The sequence below is a fragment of the Arvicola amphibius genome, chromosome 4 (assembly GCF_903992535.2).
Source record: "Arvicola amphibius chromosome 4, mArvAmp1.2, whole genome shotgun sequence".
NCBI classification, from domain to species: Eukaryota; Metazoa; Chordata; class Mammalia; order Rodentia; family Cricetidae; genus Arvicola; species Arvicola amphibius.
In genome coordinates this window covers 35658236-35673470 of record NC_052050.1, presented here as the reverse complement: position 1 = coordinate 35673470, position 15235 = coordinate 35658236, and the positions used below count along the sequence as shown (strand labels likewise).

The 15235-nt window shown below is 42.1% G+C and overlaps 1 protein-coding gene across 7 annotated transcripts in view; it reads left to right on the top strand.

Moving 5' to 3' along the window:
- Bcas3 (BCAS3 microtubule associated cell migration factor) overlaps positions 1–15235 on the top strand; it is a 485118-nt gene that overhangs the window by 230195 nt on the left and 239688 nt on the right. For all 7 annotated transcript variants that reach the window (XM_042055034.1, XM_042055036.1, XM_042055035.1 and 4 more), the window contains one exon: positions 2926–3023. In XM_042055034.1, coding sequence (XP_041910968.1) covers positions 2926–3023 — 98 coding nt within the window. The remainder of the gene's footprint in view (positions 1–2925; positions 3024–15235) is intronic.

Sequence of the window (15235 nt, the reverse complement as noted above, 5' to 3'; positions counted from 1 at the left end):
AAATAAAATTATAGGAAATTATATTCTAATCTCTGGATGAAATATGCCTTTATTCTTTGTCAATAGCAATATTTTTTAAAAAAAATAACAAAACCAAAGCTGGAGAGATGTCTTAGTGAACACTGCTGCTCATCCCGAGGACCTGAGTTCAATTCCCAGCACCACATGGCAGCTCTCAACTGTCTATAACTCCCGTTCCAAGGGGTCTAATAACTTCATACAGATATACATGCAGGCAAATCATCAATGTACAAAAAATAAAAATAAAGTATAAAAATTTCTAAAAAATTAAAATAACAAAACCAAACTGGGTATGATGGCCCATGCCTAGCCATACCCAGAGATGGCTGGATCTCTGTGAGTGAGTTCAAGACCAGCCAGGACCACATAAGAGAGCCCCTGTTTCAAAACAAAACAAAGACAAAATTGTTGCCAGGCTAGATGAGGCTTTCAGAATTTGTTTACATTTTTTAAATGCAGGACATAGTTATTATGTGCATGCCAGGCACCAGTTTTGGAATTGTGCACAGAGGGGCTGGGATACAAATGATGCCACTCACCCGCCTAACTTTTATTGTGATGGTCTCCAAAGCACTGGCCATTTAACTGTGTGGACAGGGACTCTTCCTCTCATTCCCAGTCCTGCGCGACTCCTTAGATCTCCTGCTAAAGCCATAATCCAGGGTTTATTTTGTTTTTAATTTTTATTTTTAGTGACTGGTTCTGATTCTGTAGCCCAGGTTGTTCTGCAGTTCACTGTGTAGTCAGAATGGTTCTGAACTCATGACTGTCCTCCTGCCTCAGCCTCCTGCTGAGTGCCGGGATGATAGGTGTGATGTAGCACAGCTGAGCTATGTTCACTCTTCACGTCTCTTTTTTTCCTGTCATGTGTGTTCATTGAGTTATGCTAGTTCTATCCCACAATGTGTCTGGAAATTCGACTCTGTTCCCTTATGGACACCATAGAAATTTCTTTGCTTTCTGAAAGGTCCTTAGTCCTTTTCCTTTTCTTTTATTTTTTTTTTTAGTGATTTTGCTTTTACTCCACCAATGCTTCATTTTTCCTTTCTTTTTTAATTAATTTATTTATTATGTATACGATGTTCTGCATGCATGTTTACCTGCAGGCCAGAAGAGGGCACCAGATCTCATAACAGATGGTTGTGAGTCATCCATCTTATGGTTGCTGGGAATTGAACTCAGGACCCCTGGAAGAGCAGCCCGTGCTCTTAACTGCTGAGCCAGATTTGTTCTAGCTGTATAGCTGAGGCTGGCTTTGAGCTTGCGATCCCTCCTCTCTTTCCTTACTAATGCTTGGATCATAAGCATGTACCACTAAGCCTAACTTGTTTTTTTCATTTCTTTCCCTGTTTTTATTTCATTCCTTTCCTCTGCCTCCCTCCGTTCCTCCCTTCCATAGCGCTCAGGGGCCTTGTTCATGATGGGCAGGTGGCTCTGCCGCGCTGCTCCAACCCCAAGCCTTGATGCACTTTAAGCTTGCTTCCTAAGGGTGAGGTTATCTCCTGACGCTAGTTTAAACCTCTGTCTAGTGCTCATCTTTCAGTGACTTCCATCTTGAACTTCATTTTGTTCCAACTTTTAAACATGATTCCAAGATGTCAGACAGTGCACATAGACTGTTGGTCCACATTCTGTGCTGCTGGTTATTAAACATGGGCTAACTTAGGTAGTCAAGGCCGTCATTCAGCGGTTTGTGTTGACAGCATCACACGATTATGTAAGTATCAGCAGTAAAACTTTTAAAGCAGGAGACCTTTATTTCTAAACTACGTTTTCTCTTCTGTGAAACACACAAGATCCTACCACTGATTCCCTAGTCACCGTCACCAGGCCCCATCCCCTTTTGTCACATGAAAGCATCCTTAGTGCCCATGTGCATAGTCTACCCTCTTGTTTCCTGCAGCGTCCGCTGGGCATCTTTTCTTAGATATAGTCCTCCTAATATTTTATAACTTATTTTTAAATAACAGTACATTTTCAAAATCTTTCAGTTTTTTTTCGAGACCCTCTTTCCTTTCTAAATATGAAAGAGCTCCTAGTATTTTTTAAATCTAACTTTAAACTGTGTTAACATTGTTGATTATTAAATATGTTTAAATATACTAAATAACAATTGTAGTTATTATCATTATTGTATTTTTTCTAAAGCAACTGGAGATTCAGCATTTATACCTTATCCTTCTTGAGCTTCATATCATATATAATAAACCAGTTTTGCTGAGGCCCAAATTGATTGTTACATGTTAATTGATAATCTTATGGAAGTTACTTAGTTGCGGCCCTGGCTGACCTTGGCAGCACAAACTTGTTATTGTGTCTTATTCTTCTTAATAAAATAACAGTGAGTAATGATGACATAGGAATATTAAATATAGTCGTGCACACCTTTAATCCCAACACTGGGGGGCAGAGGCAGGAGGATCTCTGAGTCTAAGGCAGAGACTGACTGTCTGTCTGTCTGTCTGTCTATATTTATATGTGTCTACACAGAGAGATAGACAGATAGATTGGCTGTATCATTGCTGTCTTCTATGGCACTGTGCTAAAAGCACTTCATGAAATGTTCGTATGTATACTTTTAAAAGACAAAACTTTTCACTGTTTTTTTTTTCTTTCCAATTCTATTCATTTTTTCACTTCAGTTTTTCAACTCATTTCTTAATCTACTGAACAACACAAACTAACGAGAGGTTAGAGTGTGCCTGGCAAGGTGGGAACGTCATGTTTTTAGAGCTGTGGCTTTGTGTAGGAGTTCGGGGCTGTAGCTCCTTTTTGGTCTGGTTGTAGAATGTATGGTTCTTTAATGGATTAAGCCATTCTAGCACTCCTGATTTAAGGTCTGTTGTAGGAAGTGACAGTTTCCATGCCAGTAACATATGTGAACTAAATGAAATTGCATTGCAGGATCCAGCCAGTCCGGTCTGACCCAGTCAGCATGCCAGGGTCATCCCGTCCAGTCTCTGATCGCAGGGGAGTTTCCACAGTGATTGATGCTGCCTCCGGTAGGATGCTTGCAGGGCATTTCTCTGCTTTTAAGTTTTATTTTCTTACACGTTATAGAGGATGACGCTCATTTGCTTTCGCCTTTCATTTTGCTGGTTGGGGTTTTCTGTGTCTCTGTACAGAGGTGTGCCTCTCTTTGCTACTGAAAACTGCCGTGTATTCAGACATTCTTAGTGTTGGTGAGTGGGGAGGTGGAGCCAGTCCTTGATTAAATGTAACAAACATGGCATTGAAGACTACAGGGTTGATGACTGCTCGCCTTTGATCACTTGAAATGTCAAGCAGCAGCCTTGACAGAGAGCGTAAATACAATATATGGATTCAATTTACTCAACCTGTGGAGTATCAAAGTGCCTGGTCTGTGGCAGCAGAGGCAATCCGAACGCTGTATGTATCTCAGATAGTTTCACTGCAGAAAGCATGACGCTTAGAAATTCATCAGCTTAACCCTGGTATGTCTAGTATAGTTATTAATTTCCTAACCTTGCCATCAGCCTGTGAATGTGTAGCGTTAATATCTGGAACGGGGCTGGACTTGCTTCGTTTGTATTGTAGAGCTGTTCTCAGCCAAGCCTGGCGAATCTTTGAGCTGAGTGTGATAATGCGCTCTCGCGTCTGAGATGAGTGAAGGAGGGGAGGGTGGTGCTGCGCACGGTATTGCTGCACGTGGGGAACGTCTGGCGATCTCGCCGGCGGGCTGTGTCCCCAACATTGTCATCGAGGATTTATCCACAATTCCACAGTGGTTGAACAGTTGAATTAGAACAGATTGTAATCTTTGCTAGTTTCAAAATCCTCACAAACAGTTGATTTGATTGAGGCTTAAACTGTGGAAAAGAGCGGAACCCATTACAAAACTGCCGTCTGATTCTGCCTCAAAGTGCATGGGCTTCATCTGTTTTCCGAGTGTTGTGAGTTATGTGCTTGTTTGGTCAGTTTATTAAACTTCAGACCTTTTCCAGCCGTTCCTACACCTCCACTCTAATGAGGGGTCTTTGATGAGCATACATATCCTTGTTTTTCTGCTCTAGGTTGATAAATATGGTTGCTGCCTGCAACAGGCAGGCTCTTGGGGAAGCTATGTCCTGCCTTCCCTGCATCAAATGGGGCTACTGAGACCTGTAAGGAACCAACCAACACTTCGGCAGTCTCAATAGGCCAGCGCTAACAGGGAGCTGGTCTGAAATTACTGCTTACTGTGTTGACGTATTTATTCAGTATCAATTGAGGCCTTCTTAGGCTTTTAATACATTCTTAAACTCTACAATATTATTAATTTTGCTGTCAAACAATTAGACACTAGTAATGCATGCTGCCAAGTGTCAGATGTATTTCATATAGTATTCTGAGGCAATAATGCATATTATATTGATCATAGAACAATTTTAGCTCTAGGTTAAGTTGTTTCAAGATTAGGAGAAAGTTTAGTGAACCATTAATCTATTTTTTTTTGGAAAATCCGAACTTAAGTTGATTTTTGACTAATAGAGTAGATGATCACACTTGATCTGCTTGCATCACTACCAAAGGTGCAGCCTAAGGTTTTGTGGGTTGTTGCTTTGTGGCCTTCAACCTTTGAAATTGCCAACAGTTTGGATAGAGAAGGGACTTTTTTTTTCTGGTGGCCAAGCTCTACTATTATCTCTTTATTTTAGGCCCATTTTTCCTTCCTGAAATCCATGTTTCCTCTATGAACCAATGAGGGCAGTGAGCGTGAGTGCTGCTCTCTCACTCTGAGCAGAGACGCTTCAGCCCCGAGGAGTTGGACTCTAGTGGATAATTCTCCTCAGCCCCCTCTCACATGGTTTGAATCTCTTGATGAAGAGTCTGTGTTTTTGGTTGAATGGATAATGTTCTCTTATCCAGCTAACATCTACTGTAATCGGGTCACTGCTGTTACAGAACCACTGTTCTCCCAGTGTTTAACAAAATGAGCCTAAGTGATTGTGGTTCTTTGTGGAAAGAAATTAATGGGGCAGTTTTAACAGATTCTATTTTTAAAAGTAAGACATTCATTAAAATTGTCCCTGAACCAGGAAGTGCTGCTTTCATTGCGATCCTTACGTCTGAGTAGTCTTTATTGGGAAGATGTTTGATGACCTGTTGCTTAGAGAAATTCCCAGTGTGGGATCTCCTCTTTTAGGTTTCATTGTTGTGCACTTCCTGTTCCATTTTGTACTGCTTCATGTATTGTCTCCCATTTTCCCTTTGACATATTTTATAGCTGTCCTTCAGTTTTGGTGACAGAACCTCCTCTGTCTAACTGTGGTGGTAGTCTTTTTTTTTTTTTTCTGAGACAGGGTTTTTCTGTAGCTTTGGAGCCTTTCCTGGAACTAGCTGTTGTAGACCAGGCTGGCCTCGAACTAACAGAGATCCACCTGCCTCTGCCTCCTGAGTGCTGGGATTAAAGGTGTATGCCACCACCGCCCTCTAATCTTTTTAGACATGAAAACTTTGTAAAGATAGTGAAAAAAAAATTCTGTGTGTCTGTGTACAAATATAACTTATCTGTTGCAGAATTTATGTTTATGACACACACACTTACTCTCTGACACATAATAAATTTCAAAGTGAAAATATTTTGTTTAAACCTTGTTTCTGGGTGCTGGATTGATGACTCAGCTTTTAGGAGTACTTGGTCTTCCTGAGGACCTGGGCTCAGTTCCCAGCACACAGATGGCATCTCACAGCTGTCTGTAAATCCCGATCCAGGGGATCTAGTGTTCTCTGCTGGCCTCTTCAGACCCTGCACACTCATGGTGCATAGACATACATGCATTATTTTTGTGCGACCTTATTCTGTTGAACCAAAAGAGATAAGCAGGGTTTTACTTCATCTTCTAGTTTTCTTTCATAATTTATCATGTAGTAAATTGCCTTTTCACTGCTTCATGTAGAGATGCATGTGGAACACAAACACAGTCAACTTTACTGGTTGAAGCACAGAACATTTTAGTTTCTCCTCTGATCATAGGTGTTTGATAAGTGGACATTATTTTCATCTTAACTCTGGTGCAGAATAAAAACTCAGGGTAGCCTAAATTTGGGGATTCAGTGATTGCGAGATATTCTAGACTCGAGATAAAGGGGACACTATTCTTGGAATTTTTCTTTGAGGCACAGCTTACCCAAAACAAAAAAGGCCCTGCGCTGGTTGCTCACTTTTCTATACATCCGAAGAATTACAAACTGTGCCTTTGAATCATAAATAATACTTTAATAGGTTTATTTCTATATATTTACTCTATGAATTCTCTTCACTTTAAATACCTAAGATTTCTCTTTGTTTATAGCTAATGTGATATGCCTGTATTTTAACTAAAGTAGAGGACTTCTAAGGAGGAAGCAGCTGCTGCTTCCCAGAGTTAGCCTCCCCATGTTGCTCCAGCCTCCCCACCACAGCCTTCCTAATGCTGGGACACAGACTCCCACCCACCACATCACCCACTTTCTTCCTGACTGTTTGTTTGTTCCTAGGTTTGTCCACCCTACCTTTAAGATTGCCTAGTGTCATCTTTCCTTGTTTTTGCATGATAAATTGAGGAACTTCTGGAGATCCAGGTCTTATCAACAGAGATTAGAGGACTGACATTCTGGGTCTGCACTTGTAACTGTTGTTGTCATTCAAATGGGAGACGGACTTTCTCAGCCGTCATAACCTCAGGCTATCAAAGGTGCTGATGGGAAGGGCATTTAGTTGGTCGCGGTCCAGCTTTGTGGGGCAGTGGTCATAAAACTGAATATGACTGGGAGAAGCTGTGATGTTCTGTTCATGGTCTGTAAGTTCTGCTGAAGCCTTCAATAAGTCATTCTTCCTACCCCACCATTGTTTTCTGCAGCCTTAAGTGGAAAATGAGAATTCCTATGCAGCGTTTGGGTTCTGCTTCCTTGGAAAGGATGTATTTAAGTTATTTCCTAAGATAATTCCCAGATATAAAATGTGTAATGTTCTTTAGAAATATGAAGGTAATCCTTTGAATAAACGCTAAGTCTTTCCAGTCACGCAGTTCCAGATACTGTTTGTGATTATAAAGTGACGAAAGCCCTAGGCTTGTTGCTTGTGTTGGAACAATAAGAGGATTAGGGAGAGCGGCAAAATTAAAAGAAGGCTCAGCACTGATCTGTGAACAGCCCCTCTGAAGAAGAAATATCCAAACTCAGTTATTAAGATTAGCATTTTTAATTTGAGATGATAAGGTATGGGTATTAAATCGGCATTCATCCTTTGGACACCTACCTTTCATATAAAATTTAAAAGTAAGTTTTAGAGAATACATCAAAACAGAACAAAACAAAGCATGAACTCCCCTTTGGCCATGAGGAAAGCACACGCCTGGAGTTTTCATGTAGTTGGATGCCTAAGCCAACGGTGGCACAGGGCGATGCGTGGTGCAGTCTTAGAAACGGTCTAAGTCTGAAGCAGCAATTCCATTTGTCTTAGTGACGTGAGTGTTAAATTGTTAGTGTTGCACTGTTGTAAATTGTGTCCTGAGCCTGAGAGGCTCCTGCTTGCAGGTGTCCTCTGTGCACTAGAAACAAACGGAAGCCACTCTGAAGCACAGCGAGCCCCCCAGGCAAGTAAAGAGCAGGCTGAGACCTCACCCAGACAGCGGGCTGGAGCTGGGGCCCTTTACACTCTGCTGCGTATGCTCGAGAACTGCCACAGAGAAAGCTAAAACAAATAATCCAAATGAAAATGTTTGTTCCTGAGAAAGGTCAAGTTCTGGAAGCTTGTGCTAGCAAGAGCAAGGGAGGCTAACCCGAGTCTGTGGCTGCTGTCATAGCTCTGCCTGTAATTAGTGATTGCAGAATGACAATTTCCTAAGTGCCCTGTCCTCCCAGAAGCAGGAGGATTGCTTGAACCCATGAGCATGAGAACAGCCTGAACAATAGAGCTAGACCGGGTATCTAACAAAACAAAAAACTTTATTCTTTTACTAAAAGAAGGATTTTGCTGTTATTACTAGTTTGCTTCAGCTGTGAAATTTGTGCTGTGATCCACCTTTGAAGACATTTTTAAAATTATTCTATGTGTCGCTACAGTGCAAATATGCCAGTAATACAACCAGTGAAATGAATTCTTATGATCATCTAATGACCACTAAAACCAACATATAGAATATTTCCATTAATGCCAGTCATTGGTGACGGATGCCTTTAATCCCAACACTCGGGAGGCAGAGGGAGGCGGATCTCTTTGAGTTCGAGTCCAGCCTGGTCTACAGAGCAAGTTCCAGGACACGCTCCACAACTACTGAGAATACTGAGAAACCCTGTCTCGAAAAACAAACCAACAAACAACAACAACAACAAAGAATATTTCCATTAACAAAAGAAGTTGCCGTGGTCTACCTTAGTCTGTGTGAACTCTGTCCGGGTAACCTCAGTCAGAACTGACTCTCATGTAGTGTTACCATAATTAGCTGTGTATGTAACACTTCTTGGTTTGTGATTGGAGATTCTTGGAGGTGTTCACTAATTAATGCAGGATTGAATGCACTTAGCAACTGTACTGGCAGAAAGCAGCTCCAGCAGTGATGTGGTTGTCAGAGTTATTCTAACCTGGCCAGTGTGTTTGAGGAATGCCATTCTAGCTGAAAGACCAGGTGGCAGTGTGTGTATATTATGTGATAATATATAAATATATGTGTGTGTGTGTGTGTGTGTGTGTGTGTGTGTGTGTGTGTATATATATATATATATATATTCAATGTTTCGGTCACTTTGAGGAAAACAAAAGATACTTTTCCCAATAATAAAATTAGATTGTTCCACTGGTAATTTGAAATTTAAGAACCTTGTATCTGACTGTTCTTTCGACCCCAATAATTAAGGAGATTTCTGGTTAGATGTATGATAATATTAACTAATGTAATTTTTTTCATATCTTGCAGTAAAGAATGTCATTGTTCAGGAAAGATGCACTGCTTTCCAAATGGCCAGATTGGTACTAGTCTAAATTATGCTTTTATTGACTTGTTCCTGGTGCAAAATGGGACAAAAGAAGTTAGTGTCATCAGGAAGAAACGGTGATTGGTAGGATGTTAGCTTCCATGTGGGAGCTAAGTTTGTCAGCATCAATTCAGCAGAGAATCTTCCAACTTTGAGGGTGGTATCAGTGCTCTGTCTGTCCCACCATAGCCAGGAGTGTGGCCAACCAAAGGCCATTCACTTTAATCCATAAAGATTTTGGCCAGGTGTGATGGCATGTGTCTGTGGTCCTAGCTACCAGGAGGCAGAGGACTGTGAGTTCAAGGTCAGCCAAGGCTACTTAAAAATAACTGTTATAAAAGATTCCATTAAGCCCAAGACTAATAATTATGTAAATAGTTTAAATGCTGACCCTGATGAGGTGAATAAATGAGGCTTGTCTGGGGTGTGTGTGTGGATTAGCAGAAAGGGATTATGACAGAAACAGGATGAAAATTACCACTGTGTGCATGCTTGCACACATACATTCAGTAATAACTTGTCATTCCTGCTGAAACTCAGCTGTCATTTCATTGAGGTTTCATTATATCTGTACCTGAAGTTTTGGAGAACTGACACCCTGAAAGTAGCAGATGTCACCAGGCATGCTGTAGTCGCAGCTACTCAGGAGGCCAAGAGAGCAGGGGTCATTTCTCAAAGCAACCAGACTTTTAAATGCATAGACTCTCTTAGATGCCTCTTATTTGGACCTTCTTCCATCTCTCAGAACTTTATTGACTTATCATTCATAAAATTTATATATGTTATTTGATGTTAACTAAGCACATTTTATTTTTCAATTTTCATTGTGTATAAGATAAAATTCTTTTTTATATTTAAATTGTATCCCACGAGAATTTTGTAGTGTTCCTGTGTGTAGTCAGCAAAGTTGATTTTGATCTCTCCCATTCTTTCTGTTTGCCCTTCTCACACTTAGATTTCCGAACAACAGAAATATGATGGTGAGCATGGTTGTCTCAGGCCTATGCTGTGAAGGGTTAGCATTTCATTACAGAATCTAGTCTTGTTAGAGGGTATTTGTATCATTTTTATAGTACAACTTTCTCTTTGAATAAAATGGACAAAATCTGAAAAAGAGCCAAAGTGGTATTTTGCGACTCCTATGTACATAACCAGAGAGACTGAATTGAGCCAGGCATGTTGGCACATGCCTCTGACTTGGGACGTCTAGTCCGGGTATCAGAAGTTCAAGGTCAGCCTTGTCTACATAAGACCAAAGTTGTTCCCATAGCCTCATATATTTGAATATATAGCCACTAGTTGGTAGAACTTTGGGGGGAAGATTAGGAGGTGTGGCCTTGTTAGAGGGGTGGTCTTTGTGGTTTGCAAAGCCCAGGGCAGCAAATGTCTCACTGTTCTCTAGCTCCAGTTATGAATGAGATGTAAGCTTTCAGCCAGGCAGTGGTGGCACACGCCTTTCATCCCAGCATTCGGGAGACAGAGGCAGGCAGATCTCTGTGAGTTCGAGGCCAGTCTCATCTACAAGAGCTAGTTCTAGGGTAGGCACCAAAGCTACACCAGAGAACCCTGGTCTGCAGAACAAAACAAAAAGATGTAAGCTCTCAGCTACTACTCCAGCTTCATGTCTTCCTGTCTGCTGCCACGCTTCCCACTATGGTGGTCATGGGCTCACCTCGGAGACTGTAAGCAGACCCCAGTTAAATGCTTTATTTTCTCAGTTGCCTTGGTCATGGTGTCTCCTCATAGAAATAGAACAGCAACTAAGAAACTCTGTCTCAGAAATCAAAATAAATAGTCGTTGAAGGGAACAGAGCAAGGGAGTTGAAAGAATGAGGCCTTTGAAAACAAGTAAAGAACTTAGAAAATTGACAGAGGGAAAGAGAAGCAGGCCGCGTCTGAGAGGTTGGTGGCTGTCAGTGGCTGTGTACTCCGCACAAATAATGGAGCAAAGGAATTTTACTAAGGAAACGGGAATATGTGAAGGGCTGTGAATTCCCTGACCTCTTGGAAATCATCGATGCACGGTTCCAGGCACTGTTGTCAGGAAGAAGCAGTCTGAAGACACCAACTCTCTCTCCTCCCTGTGTTTGGGTGATGGCTTTCAGTTTTGATAAAACTAGACTTTGGAAAGGGGAGGGGATTTTCCAGGTTCCCTGTCAGCATGAGACCCTCGTCTCCCAGTAGCTCAGGCTCTGTGAGGCGTGTGTAGGACCCTTGCCAATAGACAGAAGGAAATGCTATCAGGAAGCCGCATTTCTTTATAAGTGGCAGGACGCTCAGCACTGTGCTAAGTGTCTCTGAGTGTCTTATCCCATTTCATCTTCCTTAATTAGGATCACAGGTCCGTCTCTCAATATCCCAAGAATAAATCCTCAGACACCTCGTTCCTGATGCTAGGAATTATTAAAAGTGCATTATGGTGACACCTCAGATGAGTCCAAATCTCTTTCTGCCCTACCTGATCAAATATTCATCCTGAAACCATGTGTGCTGAAACGAGCCAAGTGGGAGTCGAGAGAATCAGCTATTCAGGTGGTGCAAATGTGTGAATGCAGCTGGCAGATGACATTCCAGGACGACGAGTTCCCCTCTTGTCCTTGTTGCTTTGGGCAACAACTGACAGGCCTGACTGGTCATTGGCTTTCTAGTCCTGGCACTGCTAGGAAAGAAATTCTCAGTGTCACACATACTTAAAAGCCGTCGCCGTCAGGGTGGGTACAAACAATGCTGGAGGGTTCTTCCTCAATGGAGGTGTAATCAATATGGGCTGGAATTCTTGACCTGCACCTATAGTTATTTGGGCATTCTAAAAATGACTTCCTGTTACGCAAAAGGTTATGAGTACTGGGGCTGAGACCCCCCAATTAATAAATAAAAATAAAGTAGACAATCAATAAATATAAAGTAAGCAAATAAATCAATCAGTAAATCCGTAAATGTTGTCTGTGTTGCTCTTCCCTGTATGAAGGCTTTCAGGGTGATGGTGTCTTTGGAACTTTGGGCGGGAAGTTTCCATATCAACTCTGAAACCTTCCTGATGTCTAGCAGAAGTCGTGACTTTAACGAACAGCTTGTTGCTGTGACTTCTTCCAGTTTCTTTGACCCAAATACCTAGATTTGAGTCGGGGCTTTAAATAACACTTCTTGATTGCATAACAGTATGCAATCAAGAGCCATACTGAAGAACTCAGTCTAGTTAGTGGATTGTGCTGTGTGATCCAAGGACAGCCACAAGGACAAGGACGGGGTTCGTTGTTCTGTGGACCAAATCACATCAGATTAGTGATCAGGACCACTGTGCCTCATTTAAATAGTAAAGTGGTCGGGCTGTGGTGATGCACGTCTTTAATTCTAGCACTGGGGGGCAGAGGCAGGTGGATCTCTGTGAGTTCAAGGCCAGCCTGGTCTACAAGAGCTAGTTCCAGGACAGGCTCCAAAGCTACAGAGAAACCCTGTCTTAGGGGGGAAAATGACAGAAAGAAAGAAAATAGTGAAGTGTAGGCAAGGAGAAGGGGAGGAGCTGGAGGTGTGTCTCTGACCGGTCTCCCATTGCTTTTTACTTACCTTAGGATTCAGCCTCTGCTTGCTCCTTGTGGGCGGAGCAAGTGACCCCTTGTAACCTCTTTGGGCTAGCAAGATGGCTCATTGGGTAAAGGCCTGAGTTTGATCACCAGGCTCCACATGATGGAAGGAGGGAATCATCTCCCACCTCCATATACCCCCACAGTTCATGCAAAAATAAATGTAATTTTTTAAACAAAAGGGTCTTTGAGACTCCGAGTCATCCCTTCACACTGTGGTTTACATACCATAGAGCGCAGGTGGTCTGAACTGGATCTCTTAACTCCCCGTCACACACGAGGCTTTTGTCATCGAGGGACTGGAAGTTTGACCGAGTCCTAGCTCCATTCCTCCACTCAGGCCCGGGGTGCCCTTGGCCTGGGGTGCCCTTGGCCTGTCTTCCTTTATTAGATTGGTCTTTATACTGTGGTCATTGTTCCTGTGTGAGTGACAGCTATTTTGTGGAAAGTTCTCTTTTCTATCATTCTATGAAAACTGCGTGAGTTGGCCTGGGGAGACGGACTGGCTGTCAAAGGCTCTCGCTGTCTCTAGAAAGGGCCTGCCTCAGTTTCCAGCTCCACTTCGTGACTCACAGCTCTCCATACGCCAGTTCCGGGGACACCAGGCACACACTTGGTACACATGCAGGCAGGCAAAACACCCATAAACATAAAATAAATCTTTAAAAATTAGGAAAAAACCTGCATGTGTTTTCACAGAATGTTTCCTGTTGAAAGACAAGGTGCTATAGCCCCCTGCTCAGTGGTACTTTGGAGTAGTTCTAGAGCATTGGTGCTACCACACTTCTGCTCTCTAGCCATGGTCAGGACTGGTGAACATACCTTTCAGCTTTCCTTGAGGGACTCTGAGAATTTATCATTTCAGCTAACCCATTATGGCATAGGATGTTGACATATGGGAATCTGAGCCAAGTTCTATTTAGCCCAGCTGTTTCTTTTTTAAAGGAATTGTCAGAATTAGTAAGTCATTAAAAATTACCTTGTTTTGGCTTATACTTTTTTGTCGTAGGCAACACCAAGAGAGGGTGCAGTCAGGTTTTGTTGTGTTGAATGGAATCTTGAGTGTTCCACTTGGTTTAACTTGGAAAGTGCCTCTTACTCTGCCCAGAAAAGCATGGTGGAGTCTCCATGGCTCCAGCTACTCTGGTGACCCAAGAGAAGACTTTTCCTGAAAAGGGGCACTCTGCTTCAGAAGGAAATTTGCATACATGTGAATAGATATGAACACATAACACCCAAAGTTAAGCTTGATGGAGCAGCCGAGCCTCTGGTTAGTACTATCTCCTCTATATGGTTCATATTATTTCAGATGCCTTTAGTTAGAGCTTTTATAACCACCAGAAGGGCATAATGACCTGAGCCACAGAGAATCCTGCACTGTCTGAGCCGTCTGCTTGCCTCAGCCCTGGTCTCAATCTCTCTTTTTACTCCTTTTACTTTCTGTGTTCTTAAACATTTACTCTTGCATTTATTACCCAATATTAAAGTGTCTGGGGTATCGCTTTCCATTCTAGATCAAGCTCAGATTCTTTAGATCCTATGGATTTCTAAACATAACAGGGACTCAGTAGGGTTAATGAATTTGACATTTCAGCCTGGAACATGGGAATCAAAATTTTACATTTGACTTATGTAGTAGTTACTTCTGGAATGAGAACCAAGGGACCACAGAGCAGTGAGAAACGGAAATCATCCCCTGAAATCTTTAGACTGCATACACATATTATATGTGTAAAACAAAACTGATTTTTAAGTGCTTATAGGTAAAAAAAAATATATAGCTTAGGTCAAGGGACATGAAATGACTGTTGCCTGTTGTTGCATAGTGAGTGAGTGGTCATTCACTAGTGTGTGTCTGGGGCTTCTTTACCAGGATCTTAACTAGCACCTCAATCAACAGAACCTAGTTGTGTTCATGAAGTCATCAGGGTGAGAGTGTGTGTGTGTGTGTGTGTGTGTGTGTGTGTGTGTGTGTGAGAGAGAGAGAGAGAGAGAGAGAGAGAGAGAGAGACCTAGAAATTATCTTTTAATATGCACACAGATTCTTTTATTTTTATCTTAATTTCATGTGTGTGAATGCATTTCTTGAGTCTATGTCCTGAAGATGCCAGAAGAGGATATCAGGTGCTATGGAACTGGAGTTAACCCATATGGGTGCTGGAAGTGAAACCTGGGTCCTCTGGAAAAGGAGCCAGAGCTCTTAACTACCTTGCCACCTCTCCAGGCATACAACCTTTTAGTTACCCAAGTCCTATGGTGTATGGAGTATGTGTATATGTACATATAAGTATATGGAGTACACACACACACACACACACACCATTTCCAGTCTCGAACACTGCTGGCAAAGCTCTCTGATGAAGCTTTGATGATGTAAGACTCTTGTCTCAGTGGCTCACTTGGGTTCACAAGCAGGTCACAAGGAGACCTTTAAGTTGTGATCAGTTGTTTCCAAGTAGGAAATGCACCGTTGCAGCTAAGCGCTCTTCTCTTCCTACAAAAATAGTGATTACCCAAGGTCATACATCTTTTCTGCCACCCAGTGGGAGAATGCAAACTGGGGAAATCGTGTTTGCAGCTCACAGTTCCTCCTTTTTAGCAAGAGCTCAGAGCAAGGGGGGCAAAGTGACCCTGCTTCCCTGAGAAATATTAATTGCTTTTTCAAAATATGTGTTAAC